Here is a 12,673-nt window from a genome sequence, read left to right on the forward strand (position 1 = left end):
AAGCTCAGTAAGTTGCCACGACGACCGTGACTGACATGTTTTGCGCGTCTGCGCTTTGTCAAAGGACTTTGGCAACCAGCCACATCGTTGGATCATTTCTTGGGCAAATCGTCAGAAATGGTAAGCCCAAGAAAATGGTAAGCCCGCTGCTTCGGAAAGCACTCCAGCGGCTCATGAGCTGCTCAGAATGCTTTTATGAGAAAGCCAGCTGCAAAAAAAATGATACTGGGGTTATGGCTGACATCTTCAGCCAAAATCCTGGTAAACCTGGTAAACCGACAGCCGGTGATGTCACCTCTGCACGTGCACTGCACTCTCAATGGACGGCATGCAAAAAAGGACGTCAATTTTGTTTGGTTGCAAGGTCGCATGACCGCGCAATTGTCCATTAAAGCGACACAGTGCCAAAATCGCAAAAAGTGTTCTGGTCAGGGAGGGGTTAAAATCTCCCGGGGCTGAAGCAGTTAATATCACTTTAAGGGAGATTCCCCCTTTCCCAGCAAAGCAAGGAAAGATGATCCCGTGTAAAACACGCAGTGACGCTGTATATGTCATGCAACACGACGATTATCTCACTTTTGATGCCTCGACAATGGCTGTGAAGATCGGATCCCTATTATATGCCACAGCAAAACTCACATCACAGCCATTAATATTGTACAAGGCCAGTGCTTCCATTAAAAGGCAGCACATGATGAATGGACGCCGGGAGGCGTGTGTACAAATGGCTCTTTATGTGTAAACTAAACAACATTGCAGGCAATTAGCAGGCTTTAATGCTCAGGGAGAGATTTATCACCTGGGCAGGAGAGAAGTATTGTCATTTTTAACTGATGCTAACAGGCATTGCTCATTAGGTGTCAATTGTGCTGAATGAGGGATATTGGGATTTTCCAGGCTGTAAAGCCCCAATCGGCAGCATCTCAGGCATCCCCTACTTAGTGGCGAAAAACGACATCAATTCACGGCTTTCTCCATGTGCTTTTGCAAAGCGAGGAGTTAATATGGGCCCCTTATAAATGCGATCGTCATGCTGCATTTGTTTGCATCAAAGCATAACATGGGCTTTTGTCCAAGGACAGTTTCAAAGCAAAGGCTGGGAGGAACAGCTCAGTGTAACAAAGTAGAGAGATTAAAAAAAAAAAATTAGACTGATAAAATCATTGCATGTTTTTAATATTTTGTTACACTTAAAAAAAAAAAGTAACAATCGCCAAAAAGAAAGCTACTAGAGAAGTTTGAAATATGTTGGCCTCAATGCAGCGTACGTAAACCCAGTCACTACAATCTCAAATAAGCATTAAAGTGCTACTAAACCCAGGACCCTGCATTCACTATATCTGGTCTCCCACAGTACACAGAACATGGACATGCAATAGTTTTAGTAAATATAAACTGCTAAATACCTTTTTTCATCATCAGTTAGAGCAGTCTTGTGACTTGCATCAATATCTGCTTAAAGCTTGTAGGAGGAGATTTCATTCTCCCCTGACCCTCTGTCTGGACAGTGCTGATTGGCCCTGTGCTGATCACATGCACTCTCCCAAGAAAAAAAAAAAACTCTCTAGCAATACACACCAAACTGAGCATGTGCAGCCCGACTCCTAATGCTCTGTTCTACCAGTAGATGGGTTGAAGTCAGTTAACCACTTCAGCCCCGGACCATTTGGCTGGCCAGAAAGACCAGAGCACTTTTTGCGATTTGGCACTGCGTCGCTTTAACCGGCAATTGCGCAGTCGTGCGACGTGGCTCCAAAACAAAACTGCCGTCCTTTTTTTCCCCACAAATAGAGCTTTCTTTTGGTGGTATTTGATCACCTCTGCAGTTTTTATTTTTTGCACTATAAACAAAAAATAGCAACAGTTTTTAAAAAAAAAACACATTATTTTTACTTTTTGCTATAATAAATATCCCCCAAAAATATATATAACATTTTTTTCCCCTCAGTTTAGGCCGATACGCATTCTTCTGCATATTTTTGGTGTTTTTTTTACTCATGGTCATTGGCTGGTAAACAGTTGAGCTCAGCTCCAAAAAAAAAAAAATTATAAAAAAAAATAATTGGAAAAAATAAATAAATAATATTGTAAAAAAAATAAACTTCTGACACCGCCCACTGCCCTAACCAACACCGTCCACTGACCGACGCCGTCCACTGCCCTACTGCAACCATCCACAGCTCTACTGACACTGTCAAACATTGCAGGGGGATCTTTTGATGGGGTGAGGCTCCCACTCTGTAGTGCTTTGGTCATTGGCTGGCAAACAGCTCAGCTCCAAAAGAAATTGTAAAAAAATAAATAAAAATCATTAAAAAAAAAAAAAAAAAAAAATAAACTTCTGATACCGTCCACTGCCCCACTGAACGACGCCGTCCACTGCCCCACCGACCCACGGCGGCCCACTGCCCCACTGACCGACGCCGTCCACTGCCCCACTGAACGACACTGCCCCACTGACCGACGCCGTCCACTGCCCCACTGACCGACGCCGTCCACTGCCCCACTGACCGACGCCGTCCACTGCCCCACTGAACGACGCCGTCCACTGCCCCACTGAACGACGCCGTCCACTGCCCCACTGAACGACGCCGTCCACTGCCCCACTGAACGACGCCGTCCACTGCCCCACTGAACGACGCCGTCCACTGCCCCACTGACCGACGCCGTCCACTGCCCCACTGAACGACGCCGTCCACTGCCCCACTGAACGACGCCGTCCACTGCCCCACTGAACGACGCCGTCCACTGCCCCACTGAACGACGCCGTCCACTGCCCCACTGACCGACGCCGTCCACTGCCCCACTGACCGACGCCGTCCACTGCCCCACTGACCGACGCCGTCCACTGCCCCACTGACCGACGCCGTCCACTGCCCCACTGACCGACGCCGTCCACTGCCCCACTGACCGACACCATCCACTGCCCCACTGACCGACGCCGTCCACTGTCCTACTGAAACTGTCTACAGCTCTACTGACACGTCAAGTATTTCAGGGGATCTTTTGACGGGGTGAGGCTCTTACAGTGTAGTGCTTCCCCAGAGAGCCATAACCAGCATGTAGGACATTCCATCCCATACAAAGATTTTCCAACGCGTTTGTACACAGATGGGATCTATGCAGCGGTGTTAAACTATCCAATATGCAAAAATCTGTGAGTCATGTCTCAGAATTGCGGCCCTAAGGCTGTGCAGAAAACAGATTAATGTAATATTCGGTTTTTAAGATTTCGGTTAACTTAATAAACAGCAACAGATTTAATCCCGCAAAAGTAAACACATAAACACGATGCAAGCACAGGCACTGTACACCATCAGCTACTGTATCTTCATTGTGCATTACCAGGGCTTCTCCCTGTTTGTTTTTCCATCTGGTTACCTTCTGATTATTAGGAAAAGAAGGGGGGAAAAAAGGCACCACGTGTGTGTGCAAAACATTTACACAGAGAAAATGAGCACAGCAATAATACCTTCTGGGCTGAAAGGTTATTTAACTCTTTTTATGCCATAGCATGTATGCCATCGCCTAAATGATTCACAGGAAGAATACAGAAGTGACAGATATTGTAAAGGGCCCATTTGCAGCTATGTTGATGGTCACATGTTGTGGGATCATCTCCCAGTCACTGTTAACGGGACCTCAAAATGCATCCATGCACCCCGTTTTTCTCCATCGCACTGCAAGGCCAGGAATGTATGGTTTATTAAGGTGTCACTGTGTGTTCAGGGGCACGTGATTTTGTTAAAGGAGCATCGTCATGTGAGAATAAAGAATACGTTACCCCTACATTTCATATTCCTTATACAAGTACCTGTATGAAATAGTATCATGCTCACTTTGCATTGCTTCCTAGAGATACTTACAGCCCCTCTTCTTTCCTATTAAAAACTGACCACACCAAGCATGAGCGCACAGCGTGGTCTGTTCTCTAGCTGTGCTGGGAACTCGCCCTGCTCTCCTCCAATGACCAGACTTATGCTGACACCCCCCCCCCCCCCCGCAGAGCCATTTACTTGGAAGAATAGTGTTCTGCTGTTTCTCCTCCCCCAGCTCTCTGAACTCCTTATTCAGCTGAGAACACTCATCAGGGTTTACTTCCTCTTTAAAACAAAACTGTTTCAGCGGTTCCCACACACTGCTGTTAAGGCTGACATCTTTGTCGGAGCTTCTTCCGGGTTCACGGGCTCCGGCGCTGTGATCGGTTGGAGCCGCGATGACGTCACTCTCTCGCGTGAGCAGCCATTCACGGCACGGGCTCGGAAAAGAAAGGCACACGTGGGCCAGTCCTTCAGAGCGCATGCGTCAGTGATGTCATTATTATAGGCTTACCTATAGTTTAAACTTTGCTTAGGAAGTTTACTTCCTCTATAAATTCAGCAAGGCTTATAACAGTCTTGTGGATATGTGTCACCTACACAGGAAAGGGGATCCAGGGTTAATGAAAATTAAAATTTTCATAAGCTTTGTTTGGGTCCTGGAGCTGGAAGACTTTGTAGAGCTTTGGGTAGAATAAAGCCAACATTTCTAGGTCCACATCATACCTGGAAGCCAGATCTCATGGTTTAGTCTCAGACCTTTATATATGTGGAGCTGACCGATTCTCAGGGCTCTATCACTCTGCTTTCAGAGTCTGCTGCTGAGTGAAAAGGCTGACTGATTACAGAACACTAAAGTGGTACAAGAGCTTTCTGTTTGTTTTGGGGAACTCATTTAAGGGGCACCCTGTTAGTCATGAACTGACTGTTTTGTTTCATCGTATGTTATGGACTTGCTGTACACAGCACTAAGGCTATTCTCACACTGCACTGAGGCGCTTTAGCGCTAAAAATATTGCCTGAAAAGCGTCTCTCCCGTCACTCCAGTATGAAAAAGCCCTTGTGAAAGTGCACTTGCGGGACATTTAAAAAAAAGCAGCATCCTTGAGGTGCTTTAGGAGCGGTGTATAGACCGCTCCTAAAGCGCCCCTGCCCATTGAAATCATTGGGCAGTGCTGCCGAAGCGCCTGCAAAGCGCCACTTTTAACCCTTTATTCGGCCACTAGCGGGGGATAAAAGCACCCCGCTGACGGCCGACAAAGCCTCTAAAACGACTGTAAAGCACTTCTAAAACCAGCGACACCCCCTCCTCTCAATGTGAAAGTGCCCTAACACTGTGTTTGCCTTGCTGTATAAAAGTGTAGGACAAACCTGAACGGACTGAATATAAAAAAACAAAAAACAAAAACAAAAACAACCTTGTCTATTACTTATGGGTGGACTCATTTATTATACAATAAGTAAACCTGCAGTATGCAACCTAATGCATGCATGTCATACCTGGAGTAGGACTGTTCCTCCGGGAAAAGTTAGCTGTAAACAATATTTTGGAGCATTCTCCCAGGACAGAAGCTGAACATCCTCAATAGAACTGTATGGCATGCTATTCTCCATGTACCCAGTAGGCTGTAAAGACAAAAAAGTAAGATATGGTTACTTTCCTCTGTGACGCCAACGGGCAGCTGTTGATCTGCATAATCCCTAGCAAAAAGGCAAATATAGTATTACATACAAGAACAGCCTCAATTACCAGTATATTATAGTTTAAAATAAATATCCCCCATGGCCAAAATATACCTGCAAAGCTAGTCCTGTCCACAGATCTAGCAACTCATATTATGAAGGCTGTCTCCTGTCGGATATTGAGTGACAAATGTGATCTATACACAGGCAAAAATTCTACTCCAAGAGTGGCAAAGCAACAAATATTACACAAGTCCAGGCTGCAGACGGTCCCACCATGCTCCTGGGGAACCACAGGGCCCCTCTTCCATTATTTATACATAAGATCAAGATTAGAAACTTTACTCCCGACTGCATTTTAATCTTGGCCAACTGTGCAGATAATGTGTATGTGATGTGTATTTCAGTTGACAGAATGAAAAGTGCAGGGCATTTTGGGAATGGGAGTGTTGGAGTTGTCCCAGTCAGTGTCTGCACCATATCCAGTAAGAATATTTTAGCGGCACATGTGCTCAGTCCTAACACTTATACATTTCTGCCTTAGTCATAAATACATAGCGCTATGACTAAGGCCTGTACTGGGCAGAAACACTTAACAGTATGTATTTTAACAGTGACAAGTAAAGCTCTTTTTGGATCCCGAGGACATGTGCCACTAAAATATTCTTATCTATGGTGGATGGCGAGCAGGAGTCGTTCACGTGCACCACATCTGCACTGTCAGCTGAGAACACCGGGGGGCTTGAGCAGCAGTGAGTTCCAATTTACTTAGCAAATCCAGTAAGCAAAGCAAAAATAGCACCCACTGAAATCAGTTTATACCTAGCACATTTTATATGCATATGGGCAGAGTCCAGGGAGCAAAACTAAACAATTCCCTGTAACTTGGCCGGATAACCATTATGAAAAAAAAAGCCTAAATTGCTTCAACCAATTACATCAAAAGAGTTTGATGATCTTTTATTTATTTTCCTGTGGTCATGGTGTGCACTACAACAAAGAGGTAATATGCACACAGGTGAAGATACCTACTCTCAAGACTTGAGGAGAATCTTGATCTATTCAAGCAATTTTAGTAGGCTTGCAACATTTGGGAAATTATAGCAGAAACAACATTTCAAAGGCTTGCAGGACCCCTTCATCAAGCATGTGACCACCAAAATGTTGGATATTATAATTTCTTAAATACATCCTGATCCTCATCCATTCCTGGGAAAGTTTCTCTTCTAAAAATATTTTTATTTTATCTATATCTCTCTACATCTCTATATCTCTCTCCATCTCTCGATCTCTATCTCTCTCCATCTATATCTCTCTCCATCTCTCTATCTATCTCTATCTCTCTCCATCTCTCTATCTCTCTCTCTCTCTCTCCATCTATATCTCTCTCCATCTCTCGATCTCTATCTCTCTATATATATATATCTCCATCTATATCTCTCTCCATATATCTCTCTCCACACACATACATAATATTATATATATATATAATATATATATAATTGAGAACAGCTATCAATTTTTGGCTGGCGGAAATTCGGAAAGCTAAATTCTGATGGAGCATACACACGGTCGCATTTTCCGATGAAAAGCTCTTATCTGTCTTTTTCTGGCGGGAATTACGATCGTGTGTATGCGGCATTAGACTGAACCCAACCGAAATGTTGGACACCCATTAATTTTCTTCAATACATCCAGATTCTCATCCTTTCCTAAGAAAACATTTCTTCGACTAAGGCCGCGTACACACGGGCGGACTGTCTGCCCAACTTAGTCTGCTGAACAGTGTTTCAGCGGACAATCCGCTCGTGTGTGGGCTTCAGCGGACTTTTTCAGCGGACAGTCTGACGAACAAAGTCTTACGGAATTTCCGTAAGACAGTCCGTTCAAACTTGGTCTTGTCCGTCCAAACTTGGTTTCAGCAGACAGTCCGCTCGTGTGTAGGCAAGTTGGACGGACTAAGTATGGCGCATGCTCAGAAAGGGTTTACACGGCCGAAGGTTGCATTGCAGTGTATAGGACGTCGTTTTTCTAGTCCCGTCGTACGTGCTGTACACGTCATCACGCACGCTTTCAGCGGACTGTCTGCTCATCGTGTGTGGTCAAGTCCGTTCATGCTAATTTTGAACGGACTGTCTGTCGGATTGTCTGCCGAACTTAGTTGGGCAGACAATCCGCCCGTGTGTACGCGGCCTAATCGGCAAGTAAAAAAATGTTTTATTTAATATAGTGTGTGTGTGTATGTATATTATATATATATATATATAAAAAGGGAAGGGAGTACACTTTACCATAACATAACGGAAGAACACACAAGGCCAGACATTCATTCAGTAATTAAGAAATATCCGCCCTGGCACAATAAGCGTGACCAGTGGCAGCTGCTGGCCTTGGTTCTTAAAGGTGGATTTCAGGGCCTCAAGAACACTCCAGACATGCGGGTTGTCATGGCAACCACCCTTCGCAATGCGACTCACAGAATGGCTTCCCTTCAAGCTTATGTGCACTCGAGTTATGCAGAAGCCGTCATGGGCAGCTGCAGCATGTGTGTAAACTGTAGAGCCGTACACAAATGGTAGACCAAAACTTGTCTGTACTGTACTTCAGTTACAAGGCTGTAATTTAATCTTCGCTTACGCAAAGGCTGCTGGCCATCACAATCCGGGGCTTGGCGCACGCTCAGCTCTGGAACTCACAGGAGTCAAGCAAAGGACGTATGGCTGTTTATGATGATTTACTAAGCAGATGTTTGTGTGAAAGGCTTTCTGTGTAATACATTTTTCCCTTGGCACTGTTGCTTGGAGACGCCAAAACAACTTGATAGTGTGGGCCTCTCGGCTTTGTGTTACAAATCCTACTAAAAACGATGACCTTCTGAGCACTTCTTTCAGGAAAGGTGCACACCACCTTTCACACCACCTTTTATAAAAGGGAGAACAGCAGACATTTTCTTTTCCATTTTCTTTCATTTTTTTTTTTTAAGTTTTTTTCTCTTTTTTTTTTTTCTTGAGGATTTTTTTTTCAAAATGGATTGCACACACCGCTCCTTCACCGCTCCATAGGTGATGCCAGCAGGACTTTTTTTTACCGTCCTGCCAGTGCACCGCTCCAGTGTGAAATCCCGTGAATGGAGGAGCTCTTTCAGGGTGCTATTTTTAGCAATGTAGCGCCTACAACGCGCCCCAGTGTGAAAGGTGTCTAAGCAAAAATTTTAAATTTAAAAATAAAAAAAGTTCTCTTTTCAACCCCCTCATTTATGCGTCGTATACCTTAAGAACTCCATTCAGCTTTTTTTGCCATTACTGTTTTTTTATATTTAATTCAGGTCACATATTTTTTTTAGATGTTTGTATTTCCTGAAGAAGCTGAAAAAGCGAAACTAGTCTAAATACTTCACCGCTTCTATTAGCCATTGATTGCTTATATTGTGCCGAGTTTTATTTTTTTCAATAAATGTATTTAATATTTTCATATATTGGTGTTTAATCACATTTGTACCATTGTTGGTGTGCACCACAATAGTCCGTTTGCTCCTCTTTTTGTTTCTCTGGGGTCTCGGGTTGGGGACCAGAGCTCCCATGGTTTATTCCACTGTTTTTTTATTGTCCTTATGTAAACTTTTTATGTTTGTATACATCTTGCTGGTACTTTTTAAGCAAAAAAAAACATAAAAAATTGACAAAAAAAAAAAAAAAAAAGACAAAATTAAACAATAAACTTGGCAAAGAGACTGAAAATAATAATATGTGCACACTGGTGGGTTGTGTAGGGATGACGAGGGGTGGTACAAAGTATTGTTGCAACGCACCACCTGCATTTACTTTATTTTACTTTTCTTTAACTTTATTGTATTGTCATAAAATGACCCTCCATGCATCACAGCATGACATGAGGTGATGCGCACTGCGCTGCATAAAATGTAAACATACTGCAGCACACCTTTACTCAGCATTATGGTGTAAACACATAGAAAACAATTGTTTTCTGTATCCCCTTGTGTTAAACATGCTTTGATCTATGCAGTTCTACACAGCTCAAACAACACAGTGTGATTGTTACCTCAGAAATCAATAAAATAAAGTTCATACCGTAATTTCTCCTAATTGGTACAGTATTACCTTCTGAATGCAAAAAGGAAAAAGGCAAACAAACATCGCATGTAATGAAAATACCGCATGTGTTAGGCTTTTGTGACTCAAGCCTAATGAGTTCCACTTTAATCACAGATGACACGCTCACTTCTGCAGTGAAAATAATTCCCGCCGTTCATCTTGTCACACCAAAAACAGATTATGCTGAATGAATCACCGCTGACTGAACAGGCCGGAGGAGCTGGCACTTCAGGATGCTTTATCCTGCTTAGGAGGCAGACACCCACACCGACCGATATGATTTGTCCGCACCGTCATCATCGGGGCATGACATCATATTGGAGGAAATTTAAACTGACAGGCATACCAGAAATCTTATTTGTAATACTCACACAATAAATATTTGTGTGTGGGAAAAGGCAGCTGGTGCGTAGAAAGACTTGATTTCCATGTCCTGTGATTGAACACTGATATGTGCTTGAGAGACTAGCAGGCTAATTCAACAAAACCATGCAAGAAAAAATTAAATAAAAAATAATAGAGCTGAGGACACATTCACAAATATGCGCTGCCATTACACACACAGACAACTGCATTTTCAATAAAGATTACAAATTCAAAAACTCACCATACCTTAAAGCGGAGTTCCACCCATTTTATACACTTCCTCTCTATGGTATCCCTTGTAAGCATCCTTTTTGCAATGGAGATTCTTTTTTATTTTTTAAAGGAAATACCTTTAATTATCTTCTTTCTCCTGCACTTCCGGCAGTCCCCGCCTAGGCAACTACGTCTCTAGGCGATTCGCAAGGGTTTTCTGGGATAGCGGCATCACGTATCCCAGGAGTCCTTACGAATTGCCTAGTGATGAAATCTCACGATGATTGATGGGAATGTCCCCCGGCGCCACTATGGCAACGTGTTAGGATTCAGGCGGAAGGAGTGCTGTGCGGTGGCATTACTGCACAGGTGCGAGATCGGGAGGTGCATGCCGGGTAGCCAGCTGCACCGATTCCTGTAAATAGATAGAAGAGGGCTTCAGATGCCCACAGTGAAGATGGACCCCGTCAGCTTCCGAGATCCAGGAACTTTTATTAAATTCAAACAAATAAAAAGGACTCCACCAATAACACTATCTAAAGATTGCGTAAAAATTGGATCAAGTGGAGTTAAAAAAAAAAAAAAAAAAAAAAAAAAAAAGGGGGACTGGAATTCCGCTTTAAAGCATCGTACACACAATCTGATTGTTGGCAGACAAACCGTCAGACTTTTGTCCAAAGGGCGTGTGCTGTGAACTTGTCTTGCATAAAACCGGTACACAACTGTTGGCCAACAAATACAAACGTAGTGACGTACTATGTGGAATTTCAGCTCTGGAGCGCCACCCTTTGAACACCTTCTGCTAATGTCATGTTTGGTGAGCATTTATTCCGAGCATGCGTGTTTGTACTTTGGACTTTTGTGTGACGGACTTGTGTACACTAAGGATGAGCTCGCCAGGAAGTCAGCACTGCGCTAATCATAGGCAGTGAGACATTTCCTGATCTCTGCAGCCACGCATTGGGACAATGTCTCACTGCCTGTGATTAGCGCAGTGCTGACTTCCTGGCGGGCTATGCACATGGGCTGTGCGAACACGCCGGAGCTCATCCTTAGTGTACACACGTTAGGAAAATCTGACAACAGACACTTTCGGCAAGGGCACAAAGGAAACAATTGTTCTCTATGAGCCCTGTTCTCACCACAACAACAAATCTGCAACATGTATGCCATTTTCTGTGCAGAAATAAAAAAAAAATCACATATCAACATTGTGGCATGAACAGGGCACATGGAGGACAAGTGTTTTTTGTGCCCTTGCAGAGAATTTATGTTGCATATTTCTGCGCAGAAAACAGCAGTGTTTTGGTGTGAACATAAGTTTCTGTGTGTCCTTGTAGAGACCTCCGCTAGAAATACGCAAGTCTCTTCACATGGTGTGGACAAGCCCAAAATATTCTATGCTAGTATGTTTTCCCCTCCGTTTTTATGCATATATGGTGTGAACGAGGCCTAAAGACTTCATTAACAGAAATGCAGACATGCAGCATCCAGGAGGCCGATCTCCTGACCAGACCAGTGTAAGGTGTTAGGTGGCCTCAGCCTTCAGTACGCCACTAACCACACCCACCCTGACGTGTTTCGTCCCACCCACCAGGAGCTGTCATAGAGGGGATTTGGTTACCCATTGAAACGCATTGGCTATCAACTGATAATTAGCAAATAACAACCTCATCACTTCATCTTGGGCCTCTTTTTCTCCTTCACCTAAGTGAAAAGTACAGCAGCCATAGCAAATCAGTGACTGTTACAGAAAATTTGCTAAGGTCAGTGAAAGACTCCTTTACGACTGGTTGCTATTCATTACAGCACTTTGTCCACGCATTAATGAATGACTAAAAATGATATAAAAGTAAATTCATATCTAATACCTCTAAATATGGAGGAAGATGCGACAGCCCCACATAATACAGCGTTGGGTGCCTCAATGGCCAGTCAAAAGGCCCCAGCGAGGGGAGGGGAGCTATGGTACCATCTGTAAAGCAATCATGTTTCTTTGGCAAATATAGGCAAAGTACAAGTTTGCATTAAAAATACACCTAAAGCCCCTTTGTTGGCTTAGCATGGAAGGGCTAAAACCCGTCAGGTCAGTGTCCCATTGGGGTTCATTTGCACCACATCTTGTCCCATAACCAAATCAGAGGTTGACTATCTCTGGCAGGTACGCAGACAGCAAGAGAACATGACTGGTTAAAAAAAAAAAAAAAATCTTCCTCACGCTAATTGAAACTAAATTAAAAGTTTTAGCTATAGATACATCTTATTAGGTAGTAAAATTATACAACCAAATGCAAATTCATTCTAAACAAAAATGTCACGTTACTAATTTTCATACCCAACCACATTTAAAGATGGAATGTACTGTAACAGATGCCCTAACAAAACAAAAAAAATTCACAGTGCATCATTTAAACCAAATGAGACCAATTTACATTTATATTACTGTATATGCATAATTTACATTTATACTACAGTATGAAA

General features: G+C 43.3%; 1 protein-coding gene across 4 annotated transcripts in view; it reads right to left on the reverse strand.

The window, feature by feature from the left end:
* Window positions 1-12,673, reverse strand: part of CMIP (c-Maf inducing protein) — a 259,986-nt gene that overhangs the window by 156,545 nt on the left and 90,768 nt on the right. For all 4 annotated transcript variants that reach the window (XM_077454627.1, XM_077454636.1, XM_077454645.1 and 1 more), the window contains exon 2: window positions 5,319-5,444. In XM_077454627.1, the coding sequence (XP_077310753.1) occupies window positions 5,319-5,444 (126 nt within the window). The remainder of the gene's footprint in view (window positions 1-5,318; window positions 5,445-12,673) is intronic.

The sequence above is a fragment of the Lithobates pipiens genome, unplaced genomic scaffold (genome assembly GCF_037356315.1).
Source record: "Lithobates pipiens isolate NorthernLeopardFrog02 unplaced genomic scaffold, aLitPip1_a1.2 Scaffold_10, whole genome shotgun sequence".
Taxonomy (NCBI): Eukaryota; Metazoa; Chordata; class Amphibia; order Anura; family Ranidae; genus Lithobates; species Lithobates pipiens.